A 24,853-nucleotide genomic window follows, 5' to 3' on the forward strand; every position below is an offset into this window, starting at 1 on the left:
CAAAATAAAGGGTCGCCCTTTTAGAATGGAGATGAGGAGGAATTCCCTCTCAGAGGGTCGTAAATCTGTGGAATTCTCTGCCCCAGAGAGCTGTGGAGGCTGGGTCATTAAATACATTTAAGGTGGAGATAGACAGATTTTTGCAAGATAAGGGAGTGAAGGGTTATGGGGAGCGGGCTGGAAAGAGCCCAAGATCAGCCATAATCTTATTGAATGGCGGAGCAGGCTCGAGGGGCCAAGTGGCCTATTCCTGCTCCTATTTCTTATGTTATGTTCTTATTCTTATGACATCACATTAACTATCTAAGATTGTCCAGGTCATCTCCTGTTCCTTTGCAACAGGAAACATCAGGTTAAATTGATTAGTAGTTAAACCAAAGATGGTCATTATGTCAAGGTCTGGAGGTTTGGAGAAAAGGAACCTCATTTCAATATACCTTCGGGGCAAAGTCTCACACATTCCATGTTACCTCATTCAGGTTAGTTAGATATAATTTGCCTTTAACAAATCTACCCTGGTTGTTCCTTATTAATCCATCTGAACCACAGGAGCAGATTTAACATCTCATCCCAAAAACAAATAGACTGGATATTGTTGGTGGAAGGAAAACACTTGATGAACCAAATGATTTGTTCTGTTACGTTTTCTTATTATTACACCAGATATTAGCAATAACTTTGTTTACAACATTTGTTGGGAGGTGGTGAGAAACTAAAGCTGGAGTTAATGTGCACTCAGTGCAAACATAAACCCGTACAAGACTCATGCCTCACACCTTTAGTACCCTCAATTATCTCTTAGGTTAGACCACCACTTTTTCAATGAAATGCACCCAAAACCACTTTCTATGGGAGCAAAACTGTTGTAGAACTGTGGCCTAATTTAAATTTAAAAAGTGCTTTCCTTTCCCTCCCCCTGCCGCCGTGGTATTGTCCAGCTTTAATAGGACACCCATTCACATTAACATTTCCACTTCAGGACCGTTTTCTTAGGTTAAACATCCACAGCTCACCTTTGTCTGCATTACACCGCATGAATTAAAAACATTAAGAAAAAGTTTTGCCTGAAGAAGTTCACCAAGATAATCTGTCTAGAGATCGGGATAATTTATTTAAAAAAAGTAACCTAAAAATAAATATATTCCAAATATAAGATAATAAAAATATAACTGTATTCTTTTTCCTGCCTGCCGCGCGCGCACAGTAAGGTCCTCAACTTTCTCCAATTAGCTCCCGCGGTGTGTTCCAAAGTGCAGACTGCCTGTCTGTGCGAAGCATGCGCGGTGCGGCTGCAGGAAACAGCAGGGGCGAGTGCAGGCCTCAGCAACACCAAGTCTGTGTTTCAGGCCCTGAATCAAAGCTGCCGGATGTACAGCTAGGGTCCCGGCACCATGAAATCGACGGTGCATCATGCCCGCCACTTCCTGTTTTTTTCGACCGTTTCCACCAAGTCCGACTCCTTTGAGAGTGCACTGCGGCCCTGGGGGATATGTGCACTCTCAGTGGGGAAATCAGTGCGGTGGATAGAGTGCTTGCTGGGGCGCACAGAATTGTGGGTCCTGCGGCCACCATTAGTCAACGGCTGTCCGAGATAACACTCACCGGGTTCCAGGGCTCTTGCCAAATGCCGTTTGCAATGCGGATCAGCTCTGTGAGATTCCCGGCCAATCTCTCAGGGCTATGACTTTTTTCTGCTCGTTCAGTATTGGGCCCCTCCCCCTCCCCCCCCCACTCCCGCTGATTGCGCGACCTGTGAATTTAAGTACGCGGGTGCTTACAGATCCATGCGTAGTCGCGTACCTGAGAGGGAACATAGGTTTTAACCGAAATTTTACAATTTCAAGAGCATCCTTGCTCAACATGACAACCATTTTATTATCTAGAAAAAAAGACTGCATTAATACTTAAAAGTGTCAACTTACCCTTGGTTACATTCCAGATATCTGGCTGCAAATTTTTCCATTAATCGATCAATTTTCTGAGCTTCTCCTGGGAGACGGAAACCCTCCAGAAACATACGGAGAGCTGAGACAAAATCCTTTGATGAGAAGTCCAATTGGTCCACATAGGCGTACATGACCTCTTTATTAAACTTGTCATTGTCTCCTACAAATTCACCCACTTGTGTCTGAAAAAAATAAAAGTTAAATTATTGTTCTATACAGAAGTCCACATCAGTAATAATATATTTGTGCTTTGCAGTGGTAATTTCTAACAGGAATGTAGTTTTTCTCCATATTCGGTTTGATCACAATCACTAGACCTGCGTATATCAAGAAACATTTCTCTTTAGCTTCCCCAATGATTTACAAAGTGAGCAGATAAGTCACACAGATCAACAAAGTCCAAACTTGATCCCAGAACTGTGCTGTTTTTTTTTAATGAATTCTTGGCATTGGGCATCGCTGGCAAGGCTGTCATTTACTGTCCATCCCTAGTTACCCCGATTTATTTGATACAACAGAGTGGCTTGCTAGGCCACTTCGGAGGGCAGTAAAAAGTCAACCACATTGGTGTGGGACTGGAGTCACATATAGGCCAGACTGGGTAAGGATGGCAGGTTTCTATCCTTAAATGACATTAGTGCACCAGATGGGTTTTTACAACAATCGAACAGCTTTACGGTCACTTTTACTGATAACAGCTTTTCTTAAATTTCCAGTTTTTATTTTAAACTGAATTCAAATTCTCAAACGGCCATGGTGCAATTTGAACTCAGAATCATAGAATGATAAGAGCACAGATGAGGCCATTCGGTCCATTGTGCCTGTGCCGGCTCTTTGAAAGAGCTATCCAATTCATCCCACACCCCTGCAAATCTTTCCCTTTCAAGTATTTATCCAATTCCCTTTTGAAAGTTATTATTGAATCTGCTTCCACCACCCTTTCATGCATTGCATTCCAGATCATAATAACTCGGTGCATTATTCTTTCCCCCCTCATTCTTCCTTCCAAAATGAATCACTTCTCTGTTAAATGTTATCTGCCATGTGTCTGCTCATTTAACCAGTCTGTCTATATCCTCCTAAAGTCTGTTAATGTCCTCCCCACTGTTTACCACATTTTCAGGATTCAGGTCATCTGCAAACTTGGAAATTATGCCCTGTATACTCAAGTCCAGGTCATTAATATATATCAAAAAGAGCAGTGGTCCCAACACCAACCCCTGATATAAATACAAGTTGTTGTTGTTGATGATGGACACCACTGCACACTTCTCCAGTATGAAAAACAACTATTCAACTTCGTATCCATGCAACCACTTCCCCTTTAATCCCATGGGCTTCAATTTTGCGAACAAGTCTATTATGTGGTACTTTATCAAACATCTTTTGAAAGTCCATATATGCATCAACCGCACTGCCCTCATCGACTCTCTGTTACTTCATCAAAGAACTAATCAAGTTAATCAAGCAATTTGCCTTGAACAAAATATGGCTCTCATTTATTAACGCATATTTTTCCAAATGCCAATTAATTTTGTCCGGATTTTGCGGTGCCGATGTAAGCCTTGTAAAAGGGCCCGCAAGTTCCGGGTTTCCGCATTCAATCTGTCAAGGTTCGCCTTGACCGATCTGCCGCACCCTCAAAAATCACTTTAGCTGGTGCAGAGTTGAGCTATTTGCCCAACTACGCCCAGCAAATGCCCACAAAATCCTTACACCTGGTAAAAGCAGGCGTAGGGCCTGCTTTCACCAGCATAAGGGTTAAAATAAATCTTAAATTAAAAAAAAAAAATCATGCACATTTAAAATTAGTTGAAGTAAATCTTGGCCCGGATTAAAATGTTTTAAATTTTTCAATTTTTTAAAATTTATATTTTAAATGCTTCATTAAAGGGACTTCTAATTAAATGTGAAAATGGGAACATTTATTTTCATTCCAGTTATATCAATTATTTATTTATTTGGGGATTCCTCATATGCTTATGGGGATTCTGTTCATAAATGGAATCCCTATAAGCATATGAGGAATCCTCCTTTCTGATTGGAGGGCCTGGCCCGCATGATCCCAGGGAGGCTTTCGAACCACTGGCGTCCCTGGGATCTGTGGGCCTTTACGCAGACGTACACCTGCAGGCCCAGGACCTGAAGTCTCCGAAGCCCGGGATCCTGAAGGTAGCTGCAGATTTTTTTTTATAAATCAGGTCAGAGGCGTACTCCGGAAGTATGCCTCCGACTGCAAATTCCAGCCCGAAGTCTCTAAAAGTTCCCTAAAAGCGTTAAGCTGACTGGCCTGTAATTGCAGGGTTTATCCCTCTCCCCTTTTTGGAACAGGGCACAACGTAAGAAATAGGAGCAGGAGTAGGCCATTCGAGCCTGCTCCGCCATTCAATAAGATCATGGCTGATCTACCTCATCTCCACTTTCTTGCACTATCCCCATATCCCTTGATTCCCTTATTATTCAAAAATCTATTGCTCTCTATCTTGAATATAAGAACATAAGGAGGAGCAGAAGTAGGCCACACGGCCCCTCGGGCCTGCTCTGCCATTCAATAGGATCATGGCTGATCCGAATCTAGACTCACGTCCACTTCCCTGCCCTCTCCCCGTAACCCCTAATTCCCTTATCTGCTAGGAAACTGTCTATCTCCATTTTAAATTTATTTAATGTTGCAGCTTCTGCAGCTCTCTGGGGTAGCAAATTCCATAGATTTACTACCCTCTGAGTGAAGAAGTTTCTCCTCATCTCAGTTTTGAAAGGGCAGCCCCTTATTCTTAGATTATGCCCCCTAGTTCTAGTCTCACCCATCAGTGGAAACATCCTCCCCGCATCTACCCGATCTAGCCCCCTCACAATCTTATATGTTTCGATAAGATCGCCTCTCATTCTTCTGAACTCCAATGAGTAGAGTCCCAACCTACTCAACCTTTCCTCATACGTCAACCCCCTCATCTCCGGAATCAACCGAGTGAACCTTCTCTGAACTGCCTCGAGAGCAAGTATATCTTTTCTTAAATATGGAAACCAAAACTGCACGCAGTATTCCAGGTGTGGCCTCACCAATACCCTGTATAACTGCAGCAAGACTTCCCGGTTTTTATACTCCATCCCCCTTGCAATAAAAGCCAAGATTCCATTGGCCTTCCTGATCACCTGCTGCACCTGCATACTAACTTTTTGTGTTTCATGCACCAGGACCCCCAGATCCCTTTGTACTGTAGCACTTTGCAGTTTCTCTCCATTTAGATAATAACTTGCTCTTTGATTTTTTCTGCCAAAGTGCACAACCTCACACTTTCCAACATTATATTGCATCTGCCAAATCTCTGCCCACTCACTTAGCATGTCTATGTCCTTTTGCAGGTTTTTTATGTCCTCCTCACTCATTGCTTTCCCTCCCATCTTTGTATCGTCGGCAAACTTGGATATATTGCACTCGGTCCCTTCCTCCAAATCGTTAATATAGATTGTAAAGAGTTGGGGTCCCAGCACTGACCCCTGCGGAACACCACTAGTTACTGATTGCCAGCCCGAGAATGAACCATTTATCCCAACTCTTTGTTTTCTGTTAGATAGCCAATCTTCCACCCATGCCAGTATATTACCCCCAATCCCGTGATTTCTTATCTTGATCAGTAATCTTTTGTGTGGAACCTTGTCAAATGCCTTTTGGAAGTCCAAATACACTACATCCACTGGTTCCCCTTTATCCACCCTGTATGTTACATCCTCAAAGAATTCGAGCAAATTTGTCAAACATGACTTCCCCTTCGTAAAACCATGCTGACTCTGTCCTATTAAATTATGTTTATCCAAATGCTCTGTTACTGTTTCCTTAATAATGGACTCCAACATCTTGCCAACCACAGATGTTAGGCTAACTGGTCTATAGTTTCCAGCTTTTTGTCTACTTCCCTTCTTAAATAAGGGTGTTACATTAGCAGTTTTCCAATCTGCCGGAACCTTTCCTGACTCCAGGGAGTTCTGGAAAATGATCACCAATGCATCCACAATCCCTACTGCCACTTCTCTCAAGACCCGAGGATGTAGGCCATCAGGTCCGGGGGATTTATCCGCCTTAAGTCCCATTATTTTACTGAGTACCATCTCCTTAGTGATTTTAATCGTCTTTAGCTCCTCCCCCCCCATTGCCGCCTGTTTGTCCAGTGTTGGGATATTTTTGGTGTCCTCTACTGTAAAGACTGATACAAAATATTTGTTCAGCGTCTTTGCCATCTCCATGTTCACCACCACTAGTTTCCCGGTCTCGTCCTCCAAGGGACCAACGTTCACTTTAGCCACCCTTTTTCTTTTTATATAGCTGTAGAAACTCTTGCTATCTGTTTTTATATTTTTTGCTAGTTTACTTTCATAATCTATCTTCCCTTTCTTAATTAATCTTTTAGTTATTGTTTGCTGGCTTTTAAATGCTTCCCAATCTTCTATCCTCCCACTAGATTTGGCTACTTTATATGCCCTTGTTTTCAGTCGGATACTATCCTTTATTACTTTACTAAGCCACGGATGGCTGTCTTTTCTTTTACTCCCCTTTTTCCTCAGTGGAATATATTTATCTTGAAAGATGTGAAATATCTCCTTGAATGTAGACCACTGCTCTTGTACCGTCTTACACTTAAATCTGTTTTCCCAGTCCACTTTAGTCAATTCTACTCTCATACCTTCATAGTCTCCTTTAGTTAAGCTCAGTATGCTGGTTTGAGATCCAACTCTCTCACCCTCAAACTGAATTTGGAATTCAACCATATTATGGTCACTCATTCCAAGGGGATCCTTTACTAGGACATTTTTTATTAATCCGGTTTCATTACACAAGACCAGATCTAAGATTGCCTGCCCCCTGGTTGGTTCAGTTACATACTGCTCAAGGAACCCATCCCTAATACACTCTAGGAACTCTTCCTCAAGGCTGCCATGCCCAATTTGATTAGTCCAGTCAATATGAAAGTTAAAATCCCCCATGATTATAGCTGTTCCCTTATTACAAGCCCCAACTATTTCCTGATTTATACTCCGACCAACAGAGTTGCAACTGTTAGGAGGCCTATAGACTACGCCCACTAGTGACTTTTTCCCCTTCTTATTCCTTATCTCCACCCAAACTATTTCACTATCCTGATCCTTTGACCCAGTATCATTTCTGACTATTGCAGTGATTCCATCCTTGATTAACATAGCAACCCCACCTCCCTTTCCTTCCTGTCTGTCCTTCCTAATTGTCAAATACCCTTGTATGTTTAGTTCCCAGTCATGATTATCTTGCAGCCATGCTTCCGTAATGGCCACCAGATCATACCCATGTGTAGTTATTTGTACCGTCAACTCGTCAATTTTGTTACGAATGCTGCGTGCATTCAGATAAAGAACTTTCAAATATGTTTTCTGACCATTTATTCCTGCTTTTACCCCTTTTACTACTTTACCTTTATCATTATACATTCTGTCCCTTCCTGACACGCTCTGGTTTTTAATTCCCCCACTGCTACCTTGCTCTATTGCCTTCTCCGCTGTCATTTTTATTTTTCGCTCTCTTAAAACCTCCCCCCCACTAATTAGTTTAAAGCCCTCTCTACAGCCCTAGTTATTCGATTCGCCAGGAATCTAGTCCCAGCACTGGCCAAGTGAAGTCCGTCCCAACGGAACAGCTCTCTCCCGTCCCAGTACTGATGCCAATGTCCCAGGAAGCAAAACCCATTTGTCCCACACCAGGCTTTGAGCCACGCATTTAACTCTCTAATTTCATTTACCCTAGCCAAATTTGCACGTGGCTCAGGTAGTAATCCAGAGATTATTACCCTTGTGGTTCTGCTTTTTAATTTGGCCCCTAGCTGCTCAAACTCCCTCAGCAGAACCTCCTTCCTTGTCCTATCTATGTCGTTGGTACCAACATGGACCATGACAACTGGATCCTCCCCCTCCCACTCCAAGTTTCTCTCCAGCCCAGAGGAGATGTCCTTAACCCTGGCACCGGGCAGGCAACACAGCCTTCGGGACTCTCACTCTCGGCTGCAAAGAACTCTATCTATCCCCCTAACAATACTATCCCCTACCACTACAACATTTCTTTTATCTCCCCCCACTTGAATGGCCCCCCGCTCCACGGTGCTGTGGCCGCGTTGCTCATCCTCCCCGCAGTCCCCGTTCCCATCCTCACAGGGAGTAAGAGCCTCAAACCTGTTGGACCAGAGCAAGGGCTGCGGCTCCTCCAACACTACCTCCTGGATCCCCGTACTTGCCTCACTTCTAGTCACACCATCCTGACCCTGGCCACGGACTGCATCTGAATTAATTAATCTAATTGGTGTGACTACCTCGTGATACACAGAGTCCAGGTAACTCTCCCCCTCCCTGATGTGTCTCAGTGTTTGAAGCTCGGACTCCAGCTCTTCAACACGGAGCCGGAATTCCTCGAGCAGCCAACACTTACTGCAAATGTGATCACTGTGAGCATCAATGGTGTCCACCAGCTCCCACATATTGCAGCAGTAACACATCACCTGATCTCCCATTCTATGTAATTCATTAAATTTATTAATATTATTCTTAAATACCCTCTGCCCCGATTCTAGATGATGAATATCGCACCTTAGAAACTATAAACCAGCGCGTTTAAGCTTCAAAAGAGAGAAATACTCACCAACCAATCACTTACCCGCTTTCTGGTGACGTCACACTTGGATTACTTTTCACCTCTCTCCTTCCTTCCGAGGTCCGAGACTGGAGACTGGTACGCCTTACCTGGGTCTCTGAAGCTTTTTAAAGCTTCCCGCTCATGCCTCCCGCCGACACCCGCGGTCTGAGGCCTTACCTGGGTCTCTGAAGCTTTTTAAAGCTTCCCGCTCGCGCCTCCCACCGACACCTGCGGTCTGAGGCTTTACCTGGGTCTTTGAAGCTTTTTAAAGCTTCCCGCTCATGCCTCCCGCTGACACCCGCGGTCTGAGGCCTTACCTGGGTCTCTGAAGCTTTTTAAAGCTTCCCGCTCGCGCCTCCCGCCGACGACTCAACGACTGAGCCTCCACAGCCTTCTGGGGTAGAGAATTCCAAAGATTCACCACCCTCTGAATGAAGAAATTTCTCATCTCAGTCCAAAATGGCCGACCCCTTATTCTGAGACTGTGATCCCTGGTTCTAGACTCCCCAGCCAGGGGAAACATCCTCCCTGCATCTACCCTGTCAAGCCCTGTAACAATTTTGTATGTTTCAATGAGATCACCTCTCATTCTTCTAAACTCTAGAGAATATAGGCCTAGTCTACTCAATCTCTCCTCATAGGACAATCCCCCCATCCCAGGAATCAGTCTGGTGAACCTTCGTTGCACTCCCTCTTTGGCAAGTATATCCTTCCTTAGGTAAGGAGACCAAAACTATACACAATACTCCAGCTGTGGTCTCACCAGGGCCCTATATAATTGCAGTAAGATGTCTTTACTCTTATACTCAAATCCTCTTGTAATAAAGGCCAACATACCATTTGCTTTCCTAATTACTTGCTGTACCTGCATGTTAACTTTCAGTGATTTGTGTACAAGGACACCCAGGTCCCTCTGAACACCAACATTTCCCAATCTCTCACCAATTAAAACATACTCTGCTTTTCTATTTTTCTTACCAAAGTGGGTAACTTCACATTCCTCCACATTATATTCCATTTGCCATGTTCTTGCCCACTCACTTAGCCTGTCTATATCCTCTTGAAGCCTCCTTGCAACCTCCTCATAACTTACATCTGCAATCCTTTAGTTCTCTGGCACCACTCCCATATCCAAGGAGGATTGGAAAATTGTAAAAAGAGCCTGCACAATTTCCACCCTTTACTGCTACATTGTCAGCATCCTCTTCTTTAGTGAAGACAGATGCAAATACTCATTTAGTACCTGAGCCATGCCCTCTGCCTCTACAAAATCATCTCCTTTTTGGTCACTAATCAGCCCCAACCTATCTTTGACTACCCTTTTATATTTATATGTTTATAAAATACTTTTGTGTTCCCTTTATGTTACCCGCTAATCTAGTCTCATGCACTCTCTTTGCTCCTCTTATTTCCTTTTTTAGTATTCCTCCCCCACCCCACTCTGTACTTTTTGTATTCAGCTTAGTTTTCTACTGAAATACAAACCTGACATTTATCATAAGCCTCCTTTTCTGGTTTCATTTTAATCTCTGTATCTTTCGTTATCCAGGGAGCTCTAGCTTTACATGCCCTTCTTTATCCCCTGGTGGGAATGTCTCCAGTCTCTACCCAAATTCTCTCCTCTCAGAAGGCCTCTTTGCTCATTTAATGTTTTACCTGCCAATCTTAGATTCCAATTCACCTAGGCCAGATCCCTTTTCAACTCATTGAAATTAGCCCTCTTCCAGTTGAATATTTTCCATTTGATTTTTCCTTGTCCTTTTCCATAACTGCTCTAAGTCTAATGATAGTGATCACTGTTTACCAAATGCCCCCCCACTGAAACATGCTCCACTTGCCCCACTTCATTCCCCAAAACTAGATCCAACACAGCTTCCTTCCTCATTGGACTGGAAACAAACTGATCAAGAAAGTTATCTTGTACACATTTCAGGAATTTCTCCCCCTCTTTGCCTTTTATACTATTATTTTCCCAGTCTACTATGATAATTATCACTCCTCTAAAGTTCTTGAATCTTTCTGCAATTTGTTCCTCTATCGCTTTCCCACTATTTGGTGGCCTACAGTATACACCCGGCAACATAATAACTCCTCTACTGTTTCTTAATTCAAACCAATTGATTGCCTTTAATCCCTCAACTACATTATCCCTTTCTAGTGCTGTAGCAGTACCTTTGATCAATACTGCCACCCCCACCCCTCCTTTTTTCCTTCCCTATCTTTCCTGAATACATTGCAGCCAGGAATATTAAGTGCCCATTCCTCCCCTTGTTTGAGCCACATCTCTATCATTGTCACTATATCATATTCCCATGTGGCTACTTGTGCCTGCAGCTCACCAAACTTATTTACCACGCTCCGTACATTTACACACATGCACTCCAAACTCATCTTAATCTGCCTCGCATTTCTCCTGTCTGATCCCTCCTATTTCTGAACTACTCTTTATTCTAATGCTGTTTGTCTCTCCCAGTCCTCTGTGCACCTTGCATCGCTTCTATAATGCTTCATCCCAGTGCCCCGCCCACAGCCAAATTAGTTTAAACCCTTCCCCACAGCACTAGTTAACCTCCCAGCCTTGTTTGATGTGCAACCTGTCCATCTTGTACAGGTTCCTCCTGCCCCAGAATTGGTCCTACTACCCCAGGAATTTGAGGACCTTCCTCCTGCACCCATACCGAGTGCTGAGTTATTTGATCTCAGTAAGGGCTGAAACAGCAGGAAGGGCCCAACAATTGGCTACAGAACTGTTGAACTCTGGAATGGTCCTGCTTCTGAACACTTTCCAACAAACTTTACTGGAAGTTCACATGTGCGGACTGTAGTGTATGTGCCTTTAAGAGCCCCATGTGTACTGTAATGTCGGTAATGGCCACTCGGGCTATATAAGCCTGTATATTGTGTTGTATCAGTTAGTTGCCCTCCAGACTTTGTTTAGTAAACACCTATGAAACCAACTCCTGTCTTCAGTGTCTCTATCAACACACAGACACAACAGTGGCGACGGATTGGAAACGGACTTACCTGCAATTCGGCAGCACCTCAAGGACATCGATTCCTCTGGCGTCCAAAGTTGAAGAAAAATCAAGAAAAAGAAAAGGCTGTGGTTTCACCAGCTAGCCAAGCTGGTGGCAGGTACTGCAATAATCCTTCCTGGGCGTCGGGCTGGGGCTCCAGCGGCTGGCTCTACAGCTAGGCCAAGCAGCGAAAGCGGAGGCAAGCAGTAACAGACGGGGAGGGAGCACTCGGGAGACGGCCGGCGCTGCAAGCAGGTCGGCGTTCAGACCGAGAGAGAGAGTCCGGCGGGAACGAGTCTCCATCTGTAAATAAATAAATAAAAAGAACGGAAACCGCGGGAAACAGCGTTGTCATCGGCAGCAGCGGCGGGGAAGCGCGGGAAGCGCCATATCTTTTCTGCAGAAATGAAGAAAAGCGCGGGAAGCGCCATTTTATTTCTAGGATGCCTAAGTCTGGCAATATTGATGCTTTTGATAACGAGATAGAGGATTGGACCACATATGTGGAAAGAGTGGAGGTATATTGCACCGCAAATGGAATAGATGATGAAAAAAAAGCTTCAGTACTGCTAAATCTAATGGGCGCAAAGACATACGGGCTGTTACGAAATTTAATCACTCCAGCCAAACCAAAGGACAAGAATTTTAAAGAAATTGTTGATACCCTACAGGAGCACTTAAACCCAACACCGCTGCTGATAGCGGAACGATTCAAATTCTTCAAGAGAAATCAACACAAGAATGAAAGTAACACTGATTACCTCACCGAATTAAGAAAGCTATCAAAACACTGCCAATTCGGGGCAGGACTAGGTGGTTATCTTCGAGACAAATTCGTCTGCGGTCTCTTAAGTGAAGGAACACAGAAAAGGCTGCTTTCTGAAAAAGATTTAACACTGGACAAGGCTTTCAGTATGGCTGTATCATATGAAGCAGCCGCAAGAGGAGCTGCAGAGATACAACAAAAGACACAGGACTTCGGCACCCATGAAATGACACAGGGTTTCGAGAGATGTTATCGCTGCGGCAGATCCACCCATGACTAGAGGGGCTGCTGGTTCAAGGACAAAGCATGCAGGCAATGCAGAAAGATTGGACACATTGCACAGGTATGCCGATCTGGACAAAAAAAATCCACAGACAGGAAAAAAAAAATCAATAAAGAAAAGTACAAATGATGACGGACAGTAGCTCTGAAGACCAGAAGAGCGATAGCGACTCCGAAAACAAGAGACTAAGCTGTCTCAAATTACATAATGTAATTGCCAAAGATGATTACCAGACCATTTGGGTTACCCTCACGATAGCAGGGTCCCCAGTTAAAATGGAGCTAGATACAGGATCAGCTCTGACCGTCATAAATCGACGGGATTACGAGCGGCTATTTCCGCATATACCTTTAAAAGACACATCCATTATCTTGAAAACATATACAGGGCAGAAAGTATACCCCAAAGGAAAAATAAGGGTGCCTGTTGTATACAACGGCAAGGAAATACAAAAGTTGTATTTATACATTCTACAAGATGGTGGTCCACCGCTGTTGGGACGTGAATGGATCAGGAAAATACGTTTAGACTGGCACTCCATTCAGGCACTGACGGTGACCAGTAAGAAAAAAAACAATGATGACGTCATACCTGAATGATTAAAAGACATCTTGGCCAACGCCAAAGAAGTGTTTCAAGAGAAACTAGGAACCTTGACAGGCATCACCAACTCAATAAAAGTGGAAGATGCAGCAATTCCCAAGTTTTTTAAGGCAAGACCGGTGCCATACGCAATTCGTCCAGCAGTCGAAGCAGAGCTGGAGAATTTGGAAAAGGCAGGCGTATTATCTAAAATAGATTGGAGCGAGTGGGCAACACCCATCGTCCCAGTCATGAAGAAAGCATTGAAGAATGATAAATCTGAAGAACAGAGAAAAATTCGCATCTGTGGAGACTTCAAGGTGACTGTAAACCCGGTCCTTCACACGGTACAGTATCCTCTTCCGAGGATAGAAGATATTTTCGCCTCACTATCCGGAGGGAAACGTTTCACCAAAATTGACTTGGCACAGGCATATCTACAGATGGAGGTTGAAGAGGCCTCTAAAAAATATCTCACGATAAATACACACAAAGGTCTGTACCAGTACAATCGACTGGTTTTCGGAGTAGCATCCGCTCCAGCTATCTGGCAAAGAGCTATGGAGCAAGTCCTCCAAGGGATTCCGGGGACTCAATGCTACCTAGACGACATCCTTGTAACAGGAGAAAACGACAACGAGCACCTTGCCAATTTGGAGCAGGTGCTCACTAGGCTGAGAGAACGGGGCCTACGAGCAAATCGCCCCAAGTGCAAATTTTTCCAAAATCAAATATCATATTGTGGCCACATAATTAATAAGGAAGGGTTGCATAAGTCACCTGAAAAAATTGAAGCGGTCATAAAAGCCCCAGCACCTGAAAATGTTTCACAATTAAGGTCGTTCCTGGGATTAATAAATTACTATCATAAATTTTTACCGAACTTATCAACTCTTCTACACCCTCTTAATGAACTGCTACAAACAGGAGTAATTTGGAAACGTGCCTTCCATAAATGCAAAATTCTGTTAGATTCAGGAGATAGTCCTGTCATAGTGGATTGGCGGTTAGGATCAGATCAGCCATGATCTTATTGAATGGCGGAGCAGGCTCGAGGGGCCAATTGGCCTACTCCTGCTCCTATTTCTTATGTTCTTATGTCCAAAGAAGTTTTGGCTCATTACAACCCATCACTGCCAATCAGACTGGCGTGCGATGCATCCCCTTATGGCGTAGGAGCAGTATTATCGCATAAATTCCCTGATGGCTCGGAACGGCCGATAGCTTTTGCGTCACGCTCATTGAACTCAGCTGAGCGTAACTATGCCCAAATCGACAGGGAAGCACTCAGCCTGGTATGGGGAGTGAAGAAATTCAACCATTATCTACACGGACAAAAATTTACCTTGTTGACTGACCATCAACCCCTCATCTCCATATTCAACCCTAAAAAGGGTGTTCCCATTATGACAGCGCAAAGGCTACAGAGGTGGTCCCTTTTTCTAGAGGCACACCAATACAACATAGAATACAAAGGATCAAAACAGCATGGGAATGCTGACGGGTTATCGCGCCTACCGTTGCCAACGGTAGAAGAAGCACCTACCGTAGACCCAGTGGAGATTTTCCACTCTACCATAGTCGAATGTCTACCAGTAACAAATTCTGCCATTGAAAGGGAAACTAGAAATGACCCGACTCTCTCACGAGTCTACGATTTAACAGCGAAGGGATGGCCAGCACATGGCGAACCACTGTTGCCAGCATTCTCGCAAAGAAGAGAACAGCTGTCAGTGTGCCGAGTAATGGCCACTCGGGCTATATAAGCCTGTATATTGTGTTGTATCAGTTAGTTCCCCTCCAGACTTTGTTTAGTAAACACCTATGAAACCAACTCCTGTCTTCAGTGTCTCTATCAACACACAGACACAACACGGACCTTCAATGAGGACAGGATTGGGGTCAGTTCCTATGGCATTCATCATGGCAGTCAAAAATTCTGTCAGCATTCCCTGTCAAAGCTTACTCATGCATAATGACAAGGTAGTGGGAGATGTTCAATATCTATGGTACTATATCCTAGCTAAGAGGAAATGGCCTAGGCTTTCAAACATTACGACTACTGATTATTCAGTGGATCTGGGACTGGGAGGGTTGGAAAGCTACTCAGGGATATGCTTCGCAGCATCCTCGTTGTTTCTGTCAGGGCACAATACATTTAGGCATATGTGAAGTTCACGCAATTAAGGAAACGAAACGTGTCTAATGCCATGCTTCCCATCTGGTTCACTAATGTCCTTTAGGGAAGGAAATCTGCCATCCTTACCGGGTCTGGCCTACATGTGACTCCAGACCCACAGCAATGTGGTTGACTCTTAATGCCCTCTGAAATGGCCTAGCAAGCCACTCAGTTGTAAACAACCGCTACGAAAAACAAGAATAATAAAACTGGACGGACCACCCAGCATCGATCTCGGCACCGGAAACGACAACGGCAAACCCAGCCCTGTCAACCCTGCAAAGTCCTCCTTACCAACATCTGGGGGCTTGTGCCAAAATTGGGAGAGCTGTCCCACAGACTAGTCAAGCAACAGCCTGACAGTCATAATTACCGAATCATACCTTACAACCAATGTCCCAGACACCACCATCACCATCCCTGGGTATGTCCTGTCCCACTGGCAGGACAGACCCACCAGAGGTGGTGGCACCGTGGTATACAGTCGGGAGGGAGTAGCCCTGGGAGTCCTCAACATTGACTCAGGACCCCATGAGGTCTCATGGCATCAAGTCAAACATGGGCAAGGAAACCTCCTGCTAATTACCACCTACCGCCCTCCCTCAGCTGATGAATCAGTACTCCTTCATGTTGAACACCAATTGGAAGAAGCACTGAGAGTAGCAAGGGCACAAAATGTCCTCTGGGTGGGGGACTTCAATGTCCATCACCAAGAGTAGCTCGGTAGCACCACAACTGACCGAGCTGGCCGAGTCCTAAAGGACATAGCTGCCAGACTGGGTCTGCGACAGGTGGTGAGGGAACCAACAAGAGGGAAAAACCTACTTGATCTCGTCCTCACCAATCTACCTGTTGCAGATGCATCTGTCCATGACAGCATTGGTGGAAGTGACCACCGTACAGTCCTTGTGGAAACAAAGTCCCGTCTTCATGTTGAGGATACCCGCCACCGTGTTGTGTGGCACTACCGCCGTGCTAAATGGGACAGATTTCGAACAGATCTGGGAACTCAAAACTGGGCATCCATGAGGCGCTGTGGGCCATCAGCAGCAGCAGAATTGTATTCAACCACAATCTGTAACCTCATGGCCCGGCATATCCCTCACTCTACCATTACCATCAAGCCGGGAGATCAACCCTGGTTTAACAAAGAGTGCAGGAGAGCATGCCAGGAACAGCACCAGGCATACCGAAAAATGAGGTGTCAACCTGGTGAGGCTACAACACAGGACTACTTGCATGCCAAACAATGGAAACAACATGCGATAGACAGAGCTAAGCGATCTCACAACCATCGGATCAAATCAAAGCTCTGCAGTCCTGCCACATCCAGTCGTGAGTGGTGGTGGACAATTAAACAGTTAACAGGAGGAGGAGGCTCCAAAAATATCCCCATCCTCAATGATGGTGGAGCCCAGCACGTGAGTGCAAAAGACAAGACTGAAGCATTTGCAACTATCTTCAGCCAGAAGTGCCGAGTGGATGATCCATCTCGGCCTCCTCCTGAGGTCCCCAGGATCACAGATGCCAGTCTTCAGCCCATTCAATTCACTCCACGTGATGTCAAGAAATGGCTGAAGACACTGGATACTGCAAAGGCTATGGGCTCCGACAACATTCCGGCAATAGTACTGAAGACTTGTGCTCCAGAACTAGCTGCGCCCCTAGCCAAGCTGTTCCAGTACAGCTACAACACTGGCATCTACCCGGCAATGTGGAAAATTGCCCAAGTATGTCCTGTCTACAAAAAGCAGGACAAATCTGACCCGGCCAATTACCGTCCCATCAGTCTACTCTCAATCATCAGCAAAGTGATGGAAGGTGTCGTCAACTGTGCTATCAAGCGGCACTTACTCAGCAATAACCTGCTAACTGACACCCAGTTTGGGTTCCGCCAGGGCCACTCAGCTCCTGACCTCATTATAGCCTTGGTTCAAACATGGACAAAGGAGCTGAACTCAAGAGGTGAGAGTGACTGCCCTTGACATCAAGGCAGCATTTGATCGAGTGTGGCATCAAGGAGCCCTAGCAAAACTAAAGTCAATGGGAATCAAGGAGAAAACTCTCCATTGGTTGGAATCATACCTAGCACAAAGGAAGTTGGCTGTGGTTGTTGAAGGTCATTCATCTCAATCACATGATATCACTGCAGGAGTTCCTCAGGGCAGTGTCCTAGGCCCAACCATCTTCAGCTGTTTCATCAATGACCTTCCCTCCATCATAAGGTCAGAAGTGGGGATGTTCGCTGATGATTGCACACTGTTCAGCACCATTCGAGACTCGTCAGATACTGACGCAGTCCGTGTCCATATGCAGCTAGACCTGGACAACATTCAGACTTGGGCTGACAAGTGGCAAGTAACATTCGCACCACACAAGTGCCAGGCAATGACCATCTCCAACAAGCAAGACTCTAACCATCTCCCCTTGACATTCAATGGCATTACCATCGCTGAATCTCCCACTAGCAACATCCTGGGGGTTACCATTGATCAGAAACTGAACTGGACCAGCCATATAAATACTGTGGCTACAAGAGCAGGCCAGAGGCTGGGAATTCTGCGGCGAGTGTCTCACCTCCTGACTCCCCAAAGCCTTTCCACCATCTACAAGGCACAAGTCAGGAGTGTGATGGAATACTCTCCACTTGCCTGGATGAGTGCAGCTCCAACAACACTCAAGAAGCTCGACACCATTCAGGATAAAGCAGCCCGCTTGATTGGCACTCCATCCACCACCTTCAACATTCACTTCCTCCACCACCGGCGCACTGTGGCTGCAGTGTGTACCATCTACAAGATGCACTGCAGCAACTCGCCAAAGCTCCTTCAACAGCACCTTCCAAACCCGCGACCTCTACCACTTAGAAGGACAAGGGCAGCAGACGCATGGGAACATCACCACCTACAAGTTCCCCTCCAAGCCACACACCATCCTGACTTGGAACTGTATCGCCATTCCTTCACTGTCGCTGGGCCAAAATCCTGGAACTCCCTTCCTAACAGCATTGTGGGTGTACCTACACCATATGGACTGCAGCGGTTCAAGGCGGCGGCTCACCACCATCTTCTCAAGGGCAATTAGGGATGGGCACTAAATGCAGGCCTAGCCAGCGACGCCCACATCCCATCAATGAATTAAAAAAAAAAAATGCATTCTTTGAATGATGAATGCAGGAGCCACCTGCCTTCAAAGACTGGCAGTAGGGTCCTTTGGGCAAAGAGACAAGCCAGGCCCATGCAAGTACAAAGGTCCCATCAGCCAGGGCAGGCAATTTCATCAAAAGAATATTTATTTACAGCGAAACCTGCAAATTGGAGGCAACTAATGAACTGGCATCAGGTGTCCTTTATTTGCAGGTGTCCTTATTTTCAAAATGGTCATTGTATATACAGTAAACTGGATGAAACATAGAAGATAGGAGCAGGAGTAGGCCATTCGGCCCCTCGAGCCTGCTCCGCCATTCAAAGCGATCCTGGCTGATCATCCAAATTCAGTACCCTGTCCCTGCTTTCTCCCCATATCTCTTGATCCCCTTAGCCTTAAGAAATATATCTAACTCCTTCTTGAATATAATTAATGAATTGGCCTCAACTGTCTTCTGTGGTAGACAATTCCACAGGTTCACCACTCTCTGGGTGAAGAAATTCCTCCTTATCTCAGTCCTAAATGGCTTACCCCTTATCCTTAGACTGTGACCCCTGGTTCTGGACTCCCTGCCATCGGGAACAGCCTTCCTGCATCTAGTCTGTCCAGTCCTGTTAGAATTTTATAAGTTCCAATGAGATCCCCTCTCATTCTTCTAAACTCTAGCGAATATAAGCCTAATCGACCCAATCTCTCTTCATACGTCATTCCTGCCATCCCAGGCATCAGTCTGGTGAATCTTCACTGCACTCCCTCCATGGCAAGAACATCCTTCCTCACATAAGGCAACCAAAACTGCACACAATACTCGAGATGTGGTCTCACCAAGGCCCTGCACAACTGCAGCAAGACATCCTTGCTCCTGTACTCGAATCCTCTCGCTATGAAGGCCAGCATACCATTTGCCTTCTTAACCGCCTGCTGCACCTACATGCTTACCTTCAGCGACTGGTGCACAAGGACACCCAGGTCTCGTTGCACTTCCCCTTCTCCCAATCTATTGCCGTTCAGATAATAATCTGCCTTCCTGTTTTTGCTACCAAAGGGGATAACCTCGCATTTATCCACATTATGCTGCATCTGCCATGCATCTGCCCAATCACCCAACCAGTCCAAATCATACTGGAGTTTCTCTGCATCCTCCCCACAGCACACACGTCCACCCAGCTTTGTGTTGTCTGCAAACTTGGAGATATTACATCTAGTTCCCTCGTCTAGATCATTAATATATATTGTGAATAACTGGGGTCCTAGCACTGATCCCTGCGGTACCCCACTAGTCACTGCCTTCCACTCGGAAAAAGACCCGTTTATTCCAACTCTTTGCTTCCTGTCTGCCAACCAGTTTTCTATCCAAGTCAGTACCTTACCCCCAATCCCATGTGCTTTAACTTTGCACGCTAGTCTCTTATGCGGGACCTTATCGAAAGCCTTCTGAAAGTCCAAATGCACCACATCCACTGGTTCTCCCTCATCTATTCTACCAGTTACATCCTCAAAAAATTCCAGTAGATTAGTCAAGCATGATTTATCTTTTGTAAATCCATGTTGACTTTGTCCGATCCCGTCACTGTTTTCCAAGTGCTCTGCTATTACATCTTTTATACTGGACTCTAGCATTTTCCCCACTACTGATGTCAGGCTTACCGGTCTTCCTCATTTTTTCTCTACCACCTTTTTTAAATAGTGGGGTTACATTAGCTACCCTCTAATCCATGGGAACTGTTCGAGTGTATAGAATTTTGGAAGATGACCAGCAATGCATCTACTATTTCTAGGGCCACTTCCTTAAGTACCCTAGGATGTCGATCATCAGGTCCTGGGGATTTATCGGCCTTCAAACCCGTCAATTTCCCTAACACTATTTCCCTACAAATACTGATTTCATTCAGTTCCTCCCTCTCATTAGACCCGATGTTCCCTGACATCTCTGGGAGTCCTCCTTTGTGAAGACAGAACCAAAGTATGCATTTAATTGGTCTTCCATGTCTTTGTTCCCCATTATAAATTCCCCTGATTCTGACTACAAGGAACCGACGCTTGACTTTATCAATCTTTTTCTCTTCACATATCTATAGAAGCTTATACAGTCAGTTTTTATGTTCCCTGCAAGCTTACTCTCATACTCTATTTCCCCCTCTTAATTAATCTCGTTGTCCTCCTTTGCTGAATCCTAAACTGCTCCCAATCCTCAGGTTTGCTGCTTTTTCTGGCCGATTTATATGTCCTCTCCTTGGATCTTATGCTATCCCTAATTTCCCTGGTTAGCCAATGTTGAGTCACCTTTTTTGTTTTATTTTTATGCCAAACAGGGATGAACAAATTCTGTAGTTCATCCATGCCATCTTTAAATGTTTGCCATTGCCTATTCACCGTCAACCGTTTAAGTAACATTCCCTAATCCATCCTAGCCAACTCGCGCCTCATACCATCGTAGTTTCCGTTATTTAAATTCAGTACCCAAGTCTCTGAATCAATTACTTCACTCTCCATCTTAAATGAAGAATTCTATCATATTATGATCGCTCCTCCCAAAGGGGCCTCGCACAACAAGATTGCTAATTAATCCTTTCTCATTACATAATACCCAGTCTAAGATGGCCTGATCTCTAGCTGGTTCCTCGACATATTGCTCCAGGAAACCATCCCGTATACACTCTAGGAATTCCTCTTCCACAATATTGTTACTAATTTGGTTAGCCCAATCTATATGTAGATTAAAGTCACCCATGATAACTGCTGTGCCCTTATTGCATGCTTCTCTAATTTCCCTTTTAATGCCATCCCCAACCTCCGCATTACTGTTTGGAGGTCTATATACCACTCCCACTAACGTTTTCTGCCCCATGGTATTTCTCAGTTCTACCCATACAGATTCCACATCATCAGAGCTAATATCCTTCCTTACAATTGTGTTAATCCCCTCTTTAACCAGCAATGCTACCCCACCTCCCTTTCCTTTTTGCCTATCTTTCCTGAATATTGAATACCCCTGGATGTTGAGTTCCTAGCCTTGGCCACCCTTGAGCCATGTTTCCGTAATCCCAATCAAATCATATTCGTTTACCTCTATTTGCGCAGCTAATTCATCCACCTTATTACGAATGCTCCTCGCATTAAGACAAAAAAACAAGCCTGAAGGCTTTGTAACACTCTTAGACCTTTTAGAATTATTATTTACTGTGGCCATGTTTGATTTAAACCGTTGATTTCTCTGAATGCCACTTTTGTTTTTCTCCTTGTTTCCTTTTCCTCTGTCTCCCTGCTCAGGTTCCCAACCCCCTGCCATTTTAGTTTAAACCCTCCCCCAGAGCACTACCTGCCTGCGCCTACTACTCTGCCTGGCGGTCACCCATTCCCTTCCTGCCTGTGCAGCCCTTACCTGCGGTGTGACCAACTGATTAAACGTGATATCCACGACATCCTCAGCATCGCGAATGCTCCAGTAATGAGCTAAATATCCCGGGATTGGCTATATCTCCTGAAGCGTTCCTTCTTTTTTTCGCCCTCATATGGGATCGTGCCTAATTCTGGAGCCCTGCCAGCAGGATATGATTTCAATTCATTTTCTTTTCTTTGTATTTCCCAGTTCATTGCCATCCAAGGGTCCTTTCCCATTGAGGGAGGGACGTCCTGATCCTGGGATTTGTCACGTTGGCAGCCTGCACAGGGCAAGGTGGCTGCTCTAGGGCAGGAGTGCCTGGAAGATTCCAGCCAAATTAGGGGGGGATTAATGTCCTGCAGACCCCTGTCTGGGGCCCCCTCCCTCTGTGTCCTGCAGCTGGTAAAAATTGAAGTGCTGGTGGGTGGTTAGGGGGCTGTTAGCAGCTCATCAGTACCTGATGTACTGGTGGAGTGAGATGTCTCGGGCTGCCAACCCTGGTTGGAGGCATTCCTGGAGGTTTGATCATGTGATGTTCTGACCACGTGGCGTATGACCCACATGACGTATGACCACGTGACACCTGATCACTAGCCCCCATTCCCTAGTCTCTCCAGCCAACCCACCCACATTTCCCAGTCTCCCCCTTGCCCATCAGTTCCCAGCCCACAGCCTCTTTTCTCCTCCAGCCGCCATCTTTCCCTGAGTCCTGAGCTCCTCCATTCTCCAAAAGCCCCTCAATTGCCAACTTCTGAGTTCCCCCGACTGCTGGCTCCCGAGCTTCCCCGATTGCGGATTCCAGAGGCTCCTCAGTTACCAAGCTGCCTTTGACATCTGACCCTCAATTGTTGCTGACATCTGTGCTTGTGTAGCTCATTTTTCCCCAGAGTTCCGAACAGCCAGTCGCAGCTCTCTGCGATAGTGAGGGTGATGTCACTGGGCTGGAGGTGGGAAATTACAGCGTGAAGCCCAGTGCAACGGACACCCGAGTGTAAATTAAAGGCAAGGTGGAATGGTGAGTTCTTTACCCAGTATCCATAGCCGTAGAGAAACCCCTAGAGCCGTGCAAGTATTCGACCTCCTCGCACATACCTGCCTCTCCCGTGTTGTAAGTTGTAAAAGGACTTGGTGCATTAAAGGCTGTCCGCAGTTCGCAATTTGCAAGTGTCCGTGGTTTCAAGGTGCGGCTTATATCTATTGCAATGCAATTTATTGGGGACTGTCAATAAGTGCATATTTTTTGCAGGCGTACGTTTTTTGGGGGTGTCTGTTTGTACAGGTTTCACTGTACCAGAGATGAAAGGCCAGTGTTCTAACTCACTGTTCCACCCAGTCCCAGTCCTCTCTTGACCAACACCAGTTTGCCTATCGTGCAAACAGATCAACGGAGGATGCAATCACAACTGCTCTACACTCTGCACTGAATCACTTAGACGGTAAAGAGACCTACATCAGAATGCTGTTCATAGACTACAGCTCAGCATTCAACACTATCGTCCCCAACAAGCTGGCCACCAAACTCCACACTCTTGGCCTGAACACTTCCCTCTGCAACTGGACCCTGGACTTCCTAACAAACAGGCCCCAGTCTGTCAAATTAGGTAACCACACCTCCCCCCCCCACCGACCCTGAACACAGGGGCCCCACAAGGATGTGTGCTGAGCCCCCTCCTCTACTCCCTCTTCACCCACGACTGTGTGGCTGTTCATGGTTTCAACACCATCATCAAGTTTGCGGATGATACCACGGTGGTAGGCCAGATCACCAACAACGATGAGTCAGCCTACAGGGAGGAGGTCCAGCATCTTGTGAAGTGGTGCGCCGATAACAACCTGGCCCTTAACATCAAGAAAACCAAGGAAATCATTGTGGACTTCAGGAAGTCTAAAGGCGGAAGTCACACCCCCATCCACATCCATGGGGCTGTGGTGGAAAGGGTGGACAGCTTTAAGTTCCTCGGAGTCCACATCACGGAAGACCTCTCCTGGTCCCTCAATACCTCCTCTCTGGTGAAGGAGGCCCAGCAGCGCCTATATTTCCTAAGGAGGCTGAAAGGATGTAACCTGTCACCCCTGATCCTCTCTAACTTTTACCGCTGCACAATAGAGAGCATCCTGACGAACTGTATCACAGTATGGTATGGCAGCTGTAGCTACTATGACCGGAAAGCCCTGCAGCGGGTAGTCAAAACTGCCCAACGCATTACCGGCACCCGGCTACTGACCACAGAGCACATATACCAGAAACTCTGTTTACGGAGGTCACGGGCTATCATTAAAGACCCTACCCACCCCAGCCACAGTCTGTTCGCCCTCCTGCCATCTGGGAGACGCTACAGATGCATTCGCACCCGAACGACCAGATTTAGGAACAGCTTCTTTCCCAGGGCTGTCATCCTACTGAACTCCACAAATAAACTCTAAAGCCTGCACATCTGCCAATGCACTTTACTATGTTTATGTTAATGTATTACAAGCCAAATGAATGTTGAATGTTTAAATGTCTTAATCTAAATGTACACACAAGCCTACATTTCGTTGTACTGCACTTGTGCACTAACAATGACAATAAAGTTGATTATGTGACAAGAACATGAGCATTAGAAGCAGGAGTAGATCATACAGCCCCTCGCGCCTGCTGCACCATTCAAGATGACCATGGTTGATCTTCGACCTCAACTCCACTTTCCCACCCGATCCCCATATCCTTTGATGCCCCTCGAGTCCAAAAATCTATCTATCTCAGCCTTGAATATACTCAATGACTGAGCAGCAACAGCACTTTGAGGTAGAGAATTCCAAAGATTCACAATCCTGAGTGAAGAAATTCCTCCTCATTCCAGTCTTAACTGGCCAACCCCTCATCCTGAGACTATGCCCCCTAGTTCTAGACTCTCAAGCC

The 24,853-nt window shown here is 45.6% G+C and overlaps 1 protein-coding gene across 5 annotated transcripts in view; it reads right to left on the reverse strand.

Moving 5' to 3' along the window:
* arfgef1 (ADP-ribosylation factor guanine nucleotide-exchange factor 1 (brefeldin A-inhibited)) overlaps positions 1-24,853 on the reverse strand; it is a 390,120-nt gene that overhangs the window by 133,362 nt on the left and 231,905 nt on the right. For all 5 annotated transcript variants that reach the window (XM_085993106.1, XM_085993109.1, XM_085993107.1 and 2 more), the window contains one exon: positions 1,923-2,128. In XM_085993106.1, coding sequence (XP_085849232.1) covers positions 1,923-2,128 — 206 coding nt within the window. The remainder of the gene's footprint in view (positions 1-1,922; positions 2,129-24,853) is intronic.

Source organism: Somniosus microcephalus, chromosome 7, assembly GCF_052327205.1.
Source record: "Somniosus microcephalus isolate GS21.2 chromosome 7, FLI_Smic_1.0, whole genome shotgun sequence".
NCBI classification, from domain to species: Eukaryota; Metazoa; Chordata; class Chondrichthyes; order Squaliformes; family Somniosidae; genus Somniosus; species Somniosus microcephalus.